Source organism: Aythya marila, assembly GCF_965140915.1.
Source record: "Aythya marila genome assembly, chromosome: 1".
Lineage (NCBI taxonomy): Eukaryota > Metazoa > Chordata > Aves > Anseriformes > Anatidae > Aythya > Aythya marila.
The window spans coordinates 165,464,508-165,478,082 of NC_139042.1; the positions used below are offsets into that span (position 1 = coordinate 165,464,508).

The 13,575-nt window shown below is 34.5% G+C and overlaps 1 protein-coding gene across 5 annotated transcripts in view; it reads left to right on the forward strand.

Moving 5' to 3' along the window:
- The window catches only part of PPP1R12A (protein phosphatase 1 regulatory subunit 12A), a 123,462-nt gene that overhangs the window by 95,480 nt on the left and 14,407 nt on the right, over positions 1 to 13,575 (forward strand). For 4 of the 5 annotated variants that reach the window (XM_082754453.1, XM_082754451.1, XM_082754452.1 and 1 more), the window contains 5 exons: positions 740 to 830; positions 2,545 to 2,742; positions 2,921 to 3,089; positions 5,092 to 5,210; positions 5,935 to 6,089. In XM_082754453.1, coding sequence (XP_082610579.1) covers positions 740 to 830; positions 2,545 to 2,742; positions 2,921 to 3,089; positions 5,092 to 5,210; positions 5,935 to 6,027 — 670 coding nt within the window. In that variant the 3' untranslated portion in view covers positions 6,028 to 6,089. Of the gene's footprint in view, positions 1 to 739; positions 831 to 2,544; positions 2,743 to 2,920; positions 3,090 to 5,091; positions 5,211 to 5,934; positions 6,090 to 12,190; positions 12,208 to 12,825; positions 12,968 to 13,575 lie in introns of those variants that run through there. The other variant, XM_082754455.1, reaches the window with a different exon arrangement.

Sequence of the window (13,575 nt, forward strand, 5' to 3'; positions counted from 1 at the left end):
TAAAAACTTCAAGGTCTTTAACAATGGTTTTACATATACACATATATTACATGCATACATATATATATTTATGTATGTGTACGTATTGATTTTTTTACCCAAATTGCCTGGGTTGGAAAGTCTCTTTAAAGAGTCCTGACCTTGCATGGTTACTGTAGTAGCCCTTTGGCTTTGATTACAATTACTTGCTTACTCTGCAGTATTGTTGTGGGATTCCTGAGGATTTATTTTTAAGGTCTGTTGTTTTTAAAGGGCATTGGATTACCCAAATCGTGGATGATTCATGTGAAAATATGGTAACTACCTCCTTAAAGATTCTTAATCTCCGGTGCAATAGATGGTATAATTAGCATTTCTGCATTAGCAGTACATACAGATTTTTCTGAAAGCCTAAAAGTTATGTTAAGGGTTTACTTGCATGGGCACTCACATCACACACACACATTTTGTTTGTAATTTTTTATGTTTTATTTAGAGAAAAGCAAATCTAAATTAAATAGGAAACACTATGTATTTTAAGTGAGTTGTAAGGCCACTAGCATGATGAACACGTTATTATGATATAGATGATATAGTATGTATAATGTATATAGTATATATGGTACAGTAATTCATTTCATATCTTTAAAGGTTTTCTTCTAACTGCTTTGGTTTTCATACGTTGTGAGTTTTTTTCTGACATTTAATGCATTTGTACAAAAATTACCGTTTGCTGACTTATTTGTAATTAACTCTTTAGATCATACCTCACTCCAGTACGGGATGAAGAGTCGGAGTCCCAAAGAAAAGCTAGATCCAGGCAAGCAAGACAGTCTAGAAGATCTACACAGGTATGGTTTTATTACAGCTTCTACATTTATGGGAACATATATAACAACTCCCTGAGTACAGTGAAGTTTTAATTTCCCATTAAAACTCCAAGTGATCAGTTGATCTTCCTGGTATAAACAACTTTTTACCAGATGAAGTAAATGCCTCTTAGTTCCTTTATTTCCGTGAAAGCTTGAGGAGCCCTCATTATGTCCTGGAAAGTGCTTTTTCTGATCACCACAGAGTAATTTAACAGAAATTTGAAAGCAGAGATGCTTCCACTGAAGTTTTTGTTTGTGTTATGTGAAAGTGGCTTACTCGAGTAATTGTATTGCTTTTATGTAGATATCGGCTTTCAATTCACCAAGAACTAACAGCTTCTCTGTCAAGATTTTACTTGAGAATTAGGCATGGCATACAATATGTAGACCAACATATAGATATACGATGTGATCTGTGACACTGAAAATACACATTCAGCCTAGTTTCCATGGACACGTAAGAGTACTGGGGAAGAGGTTTTTGATATTTGATATTTTGATATATTTGGAAGTTTTTCCCAGTTTCTGTGAGAGCTACCTCATACTGAATTGCAGCCATTGCAGTCCTTGCATAGCAAAATATGTGATAGTAGCAAAATAGATGATGTCTGAACAGGACTTGAATGCTTTGTGGGCCCTGGAGCAATTACCAGCTACTATCTTCTGTAAAGTGTGTCTACCCTTCTCTCTTTGTCTTCTGACAAACTGAGAATAATCAGCAAAATTGTCCTTAGATAAAACAGAACAAAGAAATACTTCAGCCAGCATCCTTATCTGCATTAAGGTCAGATCTATAACTAAATTATTTACTGACATTACTTTCAAACCTTTGTAATTCTAAACCCCTCAAATGTTTCTGGTTACCTTTCCTATTGAGAGATCACATTGTTTGACATGGGTTTATCGTAGTGGAGTTCTTTTCTACTTCTTGGTAGTAAGCCAGATCCTGGAAGATTGTTAAACCACAGAGCAATTCTTTTTGAATCTTTACAGTGGAAAAGCATAACAATCAATTAAATAACTAATGAGCTGGGAATTTGGCTTTGGAATAGGTCACAAAGAATTTTGAGCAGTATCTCCATAAGATAGATAAGCTGAAAATTGCAGTATAGAAAAGTTCTCTTTATATAAGAAGTTGTTTGCATCCTGGCTTAATTTGAAAACTAGCATTTAGCTAGATACAGCAAGGAGATAAGATATTAGTTACAACTTTCTGTAGTGCTCTCAGTGTATTTATTTGATGTGTCGTTTACCTAAAAATCCAGTTCCAGTGGGTGAATTTGTAGGTACCAATATTTCCGATTTTTTTAAGTATTGTATTTTCAGGTTCTTTCAAAAATGTTTATGATGGTTATGATGATATTAGAGGGAGCTAGTGTATTCTTTAATGATTTCTACATGATTTTCTACATGATCTGTATGTACTAGTTCAACTAAAATGGTGTTACTAGAGAACCTGTGGTAGATCACATTAGAGCAAACACTTGCTGCTAATCAGAGAGGAATATTTGGTTCCAGGATTCAAGAGAAAAGTTTATAGGTAGAATATGTAGGTAGAATGCATTTTTTTTAATAGAGAGAATTAATTTTCTTAAGCTGATTTTTATATTTAACAATAAATAATGTGATCATCTACATTAATACAAGCTGAATGATACGTTGTACCATTGTTTGCTGACTGCTATTTTCACAGGGTGTAACACTGACAGATCTTCAAGAAGCAGAAAAAACTATAGGAAGAAATCGTCCCACACGAACCAGAGAACAAGAAAATGAAGAAAAGGAAAAGGAAGAGAAAGAAAAGCAAGACAAAGAAAAACAAGAAGAAAAGAAAGAATCTGAAACTAAAGATGATGATTATAGACAAAGATATTCCCGAACTGTTGAAGAGGTATTTTCATGATGGGTCTCTTTAGGTAGAGAAATTATATGAATCTTAACTCCAACTATAACACTGTAATTTTTGTATTACTGTAAACAATCATTTACATATTTAAATGTTTTAATATCCTGTGGTTTATGTTTGTTTAATCTTTGTAAATTAATTTTGACATTTTTCTGCTGAATAGCCATATCATCGCTATAGACCAACTTCAACTTCAACTTCTTCATCATCCACCTCCTCGCTCTCCACCTCCACTAGCTCTCTTTCAACTTCAAGTCAACTAAACAGACCAAACAGCCTTATAGGTATAACTTCTGCCTATTCTCGGAGTGGAACAAAGGAAAGTGAGAGAGGTAGGACTACTGTCTGTGAAGTTCTGTTTTTATTTTTCTTTTAATTGCCAAAGGGCAATTTGTGTTTGTAAAGACTGTTCAAAATGGGGTGTGATGTGTAAGACCTCTCGTAGATATACATCACTCCAGATCTTGTAACAAATTCCAAAACTTGCATGTAGAGAGGAAAAAAGACTTCGAGGACTTGATGGTGTTTTTCAGTCTTACGGTGTGTGAGTCTGGGTTCATTTCTGCTTTCACACAGCAACTGTAACAGAATATCACGCTTCAGAGTTTAAACGTGCAGATATCGAGGAGGAATTTTACTTGATTAAATAATTGCTAACTAATTGGAGAGGAGGGTTAGTCTTACAGTGAGGGAATGAAACGATGCTTTCATGGTTTCATGAGCATCTGAAAACAGGAGAGAAAGAGATACTTCTGGTGGTAGTGTGGTGTTAGTTCATAATATGTATTATATGTGCATATGTGCAACCACACTAATATCTAACCGGTTTATATAATTTTACACTGAAGATGAGATGCTCGATTCAGGGATCAGAAAGGTGCTTTTCCTTGATGTCACAGATTTTTTGCCTAGAGTTTTATTCAAATATGAATCATCTGCTATAATTCTTTAAAAATACTGTACCTGATCAGTTGCCTGTCAAAGGATGAAGCTGTTGACATACATTGTGATCCCTGTTCTCTCTGAGAGGTGCGGCACTGTTAAGCTGGGAGAAATATATTAATTCAAATTATTGATTAGATATAGGATTACTGATTGAAATTGATAATTTTGTTATATAGAGGCTCAGATTAGATGATCCATTGATCAAATCTCCATGAACTATGCATCAGTATCACCTTGTTCTCTATATTGGTATTTTCTGAACAAGTTGTTAGTACTAAGCTTCAGTGATAAGATTTCTGATTTTGTTCCCCTCCGTCCTAACACGAACTGAAATTTGTAATAAAAATTTTCAGTACTACATGCTTACTTTAGGAAACTCTTTCTAGACTGTTCTATGGAAAAAAAAAAAAAAAAAAAGTAAATATTAGCTACAGCAGTTTTTTTTTTCAAATTATGATTTTAGGAGGAGAAATACATTACTGTCTGAAAGCTCAAAGGTAAATCATCAATTACTAGGAAAGGTCGGTGTTCAGCATGAATACTTATATTTCTTTCTTCTTTGTTTAATTCTTGCTTCATGCTGAAAAATTCATTTACCTCTGAAAAGCAGTGATGATACAGTTAAGTTAGTAGGGATGCTGTGATTTGAACTCAACTCCGTGGTTTCTTTCTCATAAAGGAATAGCAAACTGAACAAACTACCTAACAGGTAAATAACTTCTGTTTGGGCAGGTTTGTTTAATTCTCTTTTTTGTGCAAGTTACTTGTGGGACACCAAACACAATTCTGAGGTATTAGGTCAGTTTTGAACTGCAATTGCATTTCTTTTAAAGAAAAAGGAAATCTGTATTACAGAGTTATAGGTCTTTGAGGTCTGATTTTATTATTCCTTAGATGGGAAAATGAAGAAGACTAACGAGAAAGGGGACACTAAGGAGGACTTAACAAACGTTTAAAACATATATTTTTAATAAGGAATTTTTGATGTAAGCAAAAAAATCTTGTTTGAAGGATGATAAGGAACTATCTTATCCTTTGTACTTTTATATAACTACTGACACAAATGTTAATGAATTATTATGTGAAAGTTTTGAAAATCGAATTTTATGTGCAATTTATGGTGTGTTACTGTTACACTGAAGCATTTTGTTTACGTAACTGTTTAGGTGGAATTAGTATTTTGCAATTGTTGTTCAACAATTGGAATGGTATTTATTTTAGAGCTATGTTCTGAGGAATGCATATTACAGCAAACCCTGTGGTGAGGTTTGTAGCGAATTTATTTCAGGTAAAAATATTAATTTTAAGCATTTTAGAGACTGAGAAAATTTCAGTAGATTTTCAGAAAATCAGATTGTCTCAAATGAACAAGAAAGTTGTCATTAACAGAAGGGGGCAAAAAAGAGGAAGAAAAGGAAGAAGATAAGTCACAACCTAAATCTATACGGGAAAGGCGGCGACCAAGAGAAAAACGACGATCTACAGGAGTTTCTTTTTGGACTCAAGATGTAAGTAAAAGACAAACTACCATCAATCAGCTACTGCTGATTTATAGCCATAGTTTGTAGCAATATGGAATGCTTATAGTGCATTCTTAACCTGGAGAACCATTTAGAATAATAGAGTATTTCACTAACTTGTTCTGGAGAAAATGGTACTCGTTCATTCTGTTTCTCCATTGTGAAGCTTTCAGGAGCAAATTCAAAATCAAGTCTAAGTTATGCTGATAATGGTTAAAAAAAAATCTAGAATACTGTAATAACCTTAATGTAATAGGAATTAATCATAATCTTAAAAAAAATAAAAATAAAAAAAATTGAACAATTCTTTCCTATTGCATGCATACCAAAGCTGTAAGAATGAGGCTCATTATCTGGCATGTTACAAGTAGCTATGTACTTAAAGCTGAAAGAACTGTTGTCAAATTAGAAAGAATATCGCCAGTGTTTCAGCAGATTACCTTTCCCTTTTCTTTGTCATAGGAACAGCATATAATTTTGTAAAAGATTTTTCTGTGCAAATGCAAAATGCAAAGCTGTGTTTCCTCTGCTGGTACTGAAAGCAAGTGCTTGTTTGAGAATTTTCATTTTACATCCCGGATATGCTCTGTATATTTTGGATAGGTAGAATTCTACTACTCCTAGCTTTTGATATTAAAAATACAGAACACATTAAATTCTCAGAAAGCTTTCAACAGCTTAACTGTTTTCCTTATCCCTCCTCTTTCACCAGAGTGATGAAAATGATCAGGAACACCAGTCTGATTCAGAAGAAGGAACAAATAAGAAAGAAACTCAGGTAATTACAAAAAAAATGCTAACTTAATAACATATATCCTAATTGTAAAACTTTCAGTGCAGTTGGATTCAAATAAAGTAGTGTACATGATGAAGTCCTTATGAGTGCTTTCTTAGTCATAATTTGATTCTGTGTTTCAGTGCCATTTCCTTTGCAGATTTATAGTGAAAATCTTGTCTTCTAGTATACATATGAACTACAGAATTTTATAACAATTTTAATATGTTAACAACAGGTAAAACTGTCTTTTTCTCTTCCATTCTGATTATGTAGAGTACATTTCTGGGTACTAAACCCAGAAGGTCTCGGTGAAATTTCTGACATATAGGTCAGGGACATGTTGCAGCAAGTAACTGGAGTGAGTTTTCAGATTCTACCATGCAAATATCTTTGTTTCATCTGCTCTGTTATTTTCAGTGGAATGATGTCCTCTGACAAATACACAATAGAACCTTTTTAAATTAAAAAGTGGTGTTGATAATGTAATTAACATCTAATGTGAGAAAATGTTAATATGAGAAAGCTTAGAAAGTTAAAGAGCACAATGCACCTTATTTCTGTGTTGAAGAAAAAAGATTTCTGAACATCCTAATTCAGTATGGTTAGTTTTGTTAAAAAGTCAGTGGCAAACAGTATGGCTTTATTTGATGCAAAAAATCCTTATAAAATGATGCATGAGAGTGGGATAAAGTGGGCTTAAAAAGTAAGTAGCAACTTAAGCTATACTATAAAATGGTGTAGCAGAATGTATTTCTTTTGACCTAATGCCTGGAGTAACACACTAGGGAATCAGGGTCATTATTGAGTAATAAAACTCGAGTGATGTAAAAGCTTCCATTACATTTCCTTAACTGGTTTAGATGTTGATTCGTTCTGTTCCCTTTTGTTTTGCTCTATTTTTGATTCCACTGTCATGTTAACATAAATACTTAGTCCTGTTTCCTCTCCTCCCACCAGTAGCTGTTGTCAGATCTCTAATTATTAGATCTGTAGTTATTTCATATTCTATTCTCTAGAAACTTGTTCTGGTAGAATGCAGTCATTGTAATAGAATTAGACTTAGATAAAACTACAGTGAAATAATGGTAAATCAGGCGCAAAACAGCTTATCAGAGCTTTAAAACATTATGTAGATTTCAAGTAGTTTCCTCTCTTTGATGAACAGCTATTTAGAGTTTTTCAATTATAAACAAAGAACTAAATTACTAACTTTTTACAGTACAGTATTTTGCTGCCTCTAGAAAAAAAGAAGTGGAATAGACTTCAAGCATTCTAATGGCAATCTGTTCCCAATTCTATGACAAAAAAAAAATGTATTTTTTGATTCTACATCAATTCCACTTTTCTTTTTGCAGTCGCTAAATCCACTTACAATTGACACAAATCTTGCATGTTTTATTGTAGAAAATGCGTGATTATTTGGCTATAAATCCTTTTCATTTTTGAGAGAAGGAAAGAGATGGAATAAATTAGAATTATAAATGGAGGCTAACATTTAGAAAATATTTATGCTTTTTAAATTGTACTGAATATTTGATGCACTACTCAGAATGGAAAGACTGAAATTCTCTGTTACTCCCTTATGTGGTGCTGCTGTTGGTTTTTTTACTTGTTGAAGCTACAAGCCAGAAGTAGAAGATGGCAACTATAAACTTTGAAGAGCTTTGGCGGTAACTCAGGAATTTAGAGGAGGTCAAAAACAAGCCTTGCACATGCTACAACGAAAACTAAAGGGCCTTAGACAAAATAATTTCTAGCCTGAAATCTTTAAGGAACTTGACAAATGCTTATGCTTTTCATTTCTGAGGTCTTTGAAAGAACTGTCTTACAAGATTTCAGTTTGTGCTTTCTTGTTCCCTATACAGAACTACCTTTTGACATTTCAGTTGATCATTAAAGGAGAACAAAAAGGAGAACTATTAAAATGAAGTCAGATTTTGCTAGCACTATGACAGTTGGAGGCTGCTGTAATGAAATTTTGTTTAGGCTAAGAGATGAAAAATTCTTTGCAAAACAAATGACATGTTACTTACAGGAAATTGTTGTTCCTCTAAGAAGGATAATCTTACGTTGTAGGAAGGCAGTTCAAATATAAGCAAGTCTGCAGATCATTTTGGCAGCTGAGGGATTTTATATAACAAACTGTTCCAGTGAAGCCTCTTTTTCAGTTACATTTTTGCTTTTATAGTCCAACACTCATCTCATGGATTTCATTCTGAAATTGAGACTGAAAAAATAACTTGTTTTTGTAGACAGATACGTTTTACCAGTGTAGCATTCTTGGGAAATGGAGAACGTTACTTGCACCAACTTGTTCTAACTTTTGGTTTCTAGGAACAGTTATGTGTGAACTCTGGGGACAGAAAGAGATAGGAATTAGGAACCATGCTGTTGGTAGCCAGTGTGCCAGAAATAGGTATAGACCTTTTACGTGTGGGTAAATCTGACCTGAATTTAGTGAATAGGGAACAACAGAAAGTAAAGGATTGCTCAGTCTTAACCAATGTAGGCATTTGTTATGTCACTGAAGAAGAACTATTTTTGAAAAGCACAACAAATTTCCAGGAAGGTGAAAAAACAATTTTACCAGAACATAGTTCAGTAATAAATTTCCATAAAGCACAGCTTTGAACGTACATACCAAAGCGATCTGTGGAACAGCTCACATTATTGTCAAACATGCCTGAACAGCTCTCTTTCTTGGCTGGCTGAAGGGGAAGATGTGTTTAGATAACTGATTTAAGTTCTGTTGATGTAGTCTTCAGGAATTAGTATGATCTCTTCCTTTTTGATAATTAGATTTTACTTTGAGTTGAACTTCATCTGTGGATTAAGATTCGCAAGATTTCTTTGCTTTTTGAAGTTATTTGGGCTAGCTATTTGTCCTGAAGCAAAAATAGCTCAAATATGAATATTGAAATCTGATTTATTATTAGTGGAATGCTGACCAGACAGTCAAAAAGACTTAAGGTATAACAGAGTTGCCAAGTCTTGTGATGATGTGGAAAGTGGTGTTTGCTGTGCTTTTTAAAATTTTATTCCCCTAATTGCTGCTTTTTTCTCAGTGAGCCACCTTGCCATTCCTTTCCATTCTAGCCATCTTTTGTTCATGGAAGTATGTCTTCTGTTACTGGAAATGGTGCCCCCGTGGCACAGTAAGAGATTATGAATGGAAAAGAAGCCAGTAACTTCTAGGAGATGAGGAAATTTGGAGTAGAATTCAAGCACACGAAATCAAGGGTATTTGACAGTTAAGCTTTTCGTGGTATGAATATTTGCAGGGGAAAGAATATGGAATATCTGTGGTGAAGGAGAAATAGCTTGTACTTGGGCAGGAGATGAGAATGGGAACATGATCTGTTAGAGAAATGATCTGCTTAGAAGTGGGCAAAAGACAGATATCAATTGACAGTGATACAAATTGTACAACTTCTGTTATCAGTTTGTCCTGTTTTCATTAGCATTGAAGCTTGGAGTGCACTTGAACTACACTCAGAAAGATACCTATAGAAGTGTTGGGGCAGCATATAAAAAAAACACATTAAAACAGCGAAACTAAAATCTACCCTGAGATGATGTATTTAAAAATAATTACAAATTTAAATAGTCACTACAACAGTGGTTAGTTTATAATTAAATTAACTTAAATTTTATTTAATATGGGATCAGATATGTGACTTCTGAAGGTTGAAAGATAGCAATATTAGAATAATGAATGTCATTAGCTCTGCTGCGGGAATAAACATGAGAAACTGGCATTACTAGCACTGGTTATACATTGTACTCAGACCTTGTTTCTTAGTTTCATGGCTGTGGCAGTTTTATACAAGTACTGATTCACCCAGTGTAGACAATTCGTAAAATTAATATTTTATTTCCATTACTAGAAATTATCCTAACCTCACCAAAATGTGACATATGTCTGGAAGCCCAGTGTACATTTTCAAATACAGTGTGTTTGAGGGGAAGGACCCTCTTATGGTCTGTATAAACTGATAGCTTACGGTTAGTGTCAAGTCAGCTGGTGTAGATGAGGATGCATACACACTTTCATTTTTCCTTACTCCTTGGGTGCTGCTTTATGTAACTTCAGCTGTCACAGTCTGCTCAGTTCTGTGAATGTGTTAAGAGCACCCATCTCATGTAATTTGGATGTGCAGAGATATATAGCAGTGTTGGTCTCATTTGTCTTCAGACCAACTTTACGCAAAATCCATAGACTTAGAGTTCCAATTAAAAGAACAAAAAAGTAAAAAATTAAACTGTGAAAAATTGTGAATGAACTAAGAGAAATCAAAGGGGAAAAAAAAAATAAAGATAAAACACCACTCCTCAAAAAAACATATTTTGTGACAAGTGAGGGAAAGAACAGGCATGTGCTTGAGAAACGTGCTCCTCTCCTCATGAGCTCTGGGGGCTGGATGCTGCTTGAAGCCCAGCAGCAGGGCTTCACAGCTTTCAGGAAATGCAGACTGCTGACGTATACTTTCCTGATGGTCACGGAGTCCTGGCCCTGCTGCTCAGTTTCCAGATCTTAGCTGGGAGAATGGGAATGGGCTGGGTCGTTGCTTCCCTGTCTCCAGGACTGTCTTATGTCACTAGCTCCTGTGGTCTTCCTCTGCAGAGCTGGAAAGTTCTGTTTGCAAAATGTTCCATGTGTGACTTAATAACTTGCCTTTCCATTTGGGAAGCTGTACAGCAGCAGGTTAATGGAGATCCATGAGGCTTTCACATTCCCATGACATCATGGGGAGCCCACTAGAAGCAAGGAAAAACAGCTTTTAGAACCCTCTTTGTTAAGGAATAATGCAGGAGTGGTGTCATCACATTAGCTAAAGGGTAAAAGGCTTAGTGTTTTTGTTCGTATGGTGTCCCTTCAAGGTAAAAAGAGAAAACATAAAGTATTTGTGGACAAAGGATCCTCTGTTTTGTTAAGGTGAGAAGGAAGGAGTAAGCAGTGGGAAAAAGGTTTCTGTAGGTCATCAATTATGGAGTGATATTCGGTAATCTCATATAGATCTTAATCTTTAGATATGCAACATATGATTCATACTTAGGTGGAACTTAAAAATGTTGTGGCCAGTAGCTTAAAAACTAACCAGGCGTAGCTACGTGACACCTAACTGCAATGTTTTCTACAAAAATCTCCTAAGTTTTCAGCATTATTCATGCCCTTACAGAAAATAACAATATTTTGATAGGAGTTGTTAGTCTGTTGCACATACTTTTGATAAACCATGTGTAGTAAATCCACTTCAAGGTGTCAAAGGGGAAATTGAGTGTGTTATGGAGAATGTGACTATTTTCCTCAATGTAGGATAAAAAAAAAAAAAAAAACACCTCCACTCCACTACCCCCAAAAAACAAGCACAGGAGAAAGCTCCAGCCACTGCCAGGTGAACATCATTGGAGGATATCCAGGGGGATTTACAGTGGAGTTTCTTGAGTGAAATGTCTTCACTCAAGATTAGTATAAAAATCAGAATAAATGATGAATATGTATTGACCACCCAGAGAGGAAAAAGGCTTATGTGAGTGATGTAATGCTTTGAGGATACTCCCTCAGTCTTAAGTCATCACTTTTAATTAAATTTCACTCAACAAGTAAAGTGAATGTACTATCTGCCTGTGGATGCACCTGTAATGAATTAATTAATTAATATAAAAAATGAAATTACATAATTTAGATCTAGTCTAGTAAGTGCTTCCTTATGTAGTTGGTACAGCAGCTAGTTTCCCATTGACGTATGTTGACGCAATGATCTTGTAGCTTATTTTACATTATTATTGTAAGCTGAAGTCATTATTATGTTGACCTTTCAAAAACATTATTGCTACTGTTACAGAAGAAGAAGAGGAATAGGGAATTCAGAGAACAGGGTCCCCCAGCTGGGGGTCAAGTTGCAGAACGCACCAACTGCTGAACTGATTGTTACGTTAAGGACAGTCCAAAATTTTAAAGTGTAATGCTAATATCCTTGTAAACCACATTTTGGCAAACACATTTCTAGCACATGCTTCTCTTCTGTTCCAGACAACAACATTGCAACTTGACAATACTACTGGATAGCATGTGCGCTGTAACATAATTGTTGAGTTATGCTTGTTTACAGATTGTTATATATTTTATTTAAATAAATTACTAATTTGATCTCTTCTTTTTCTCTCTTTTTACCCTTCCCAACCTCAGAGCGATAGCCTTTCAAGGTATGTGTGATTTAAGTAAATGAATTTAAATTTTTTACACTTTTTAGTCACATATTCTCATTTAAATTTGTTTACGTACAAATTCAGCTTTACCTCAGTATTGAGTTGGGTTGAACTTCAAATGGCATTAGTGGCACTTAAAATTTACATTGAAAGTAGTACTGCAATTAAAGTAATCCTTGCCAGAAGCTGGACTCAGTCGTCCCTGTGGGTCCCTTCCTCAGTATTCTATGATACATTTTTAAGAATAGGTCTTCAAAAATAAAGAAGTAAAATATCTAAACCAGCATAAAATCCTTTAAAACGTTTAAATATTTACTTGAATTAAATATTTTAATTTAATTTTTAAAATTTCTCAGCATAAAAGGTAGGTATTTACTTGGCATGGTGGGCAGTTTTAAAACTTTTTCACTCAGAGAATCTTGAAGTATACTGAAGAATATGGAGGGAATGTCAAAGTTTAATTTGCATTAAATTAGTATGCAGCAGCTTACCTAAAATATGTTATTGCAAGTGGTTGTGTTCAGTTGGGTAATGGTGCACTCGCAATGTCTGATACAGTGAGTAGTCTCAGTTTGAGTACAAAAGCAAAGAAAAATAAGAACTTTTCTTTTACAGATACGATACAGGATCACTCAGCGTGTCTTCCGGTGATCGTTATGATTCAGCACAGGGGCGATCTGGGTCACAAAGTTACCTTGAAGATCGAAAACCTTACTGCAGTAGACTAGAAAAAGAAGATAGCACTGATTTTAAGAAGGTATCTGGTCCAGTGATTTTGGTGTGAAAGTAATGTTTGATTAATGTTTTTCATATTTTTTTCATAAATTGGAAATAATCTCACATTATTTCACAAATGCTGCTTAGAGCAACTCAGTTTAATGGAGGAGCAGAGGAACCATTGCAGTGGGGGAATACATACATTACAGAACAGTTTATGGCTTTTGCACTGAAAAAAAGTTCTAAGGAGTTCGAAGTGCAAAAGTTCAAATGCAACGGAGAAAACCTAAGGAGCCAAAATGTGTATTTTTATGACAAATGCTATCAGATTGTTTTTGTAGTTGTTTGTATTATTAAAACTGCTTTATACGTGCATGAAATCCTATATTTGATCTTAGGTAGCTTATAAACATATAGTACAGAAATTTATTTAGATCTTGTTTCAAAATAGAGGAGGAGTTTGTTAAGAAAAAAAAGGTTTACCATAGTGTCTAATCTGTGATATATGGAAGGTAAGTTGTATGCTCCCTGTGCAAAGTTGCTTTTCTCTATAAATGTCTGGTAGCAGTTCTTTATAGTTGCTAATTCTAAATATTTTTAAACTCTGTAACTGATCTTTACTTCTCAGACTATTAATGTATTTCTTCA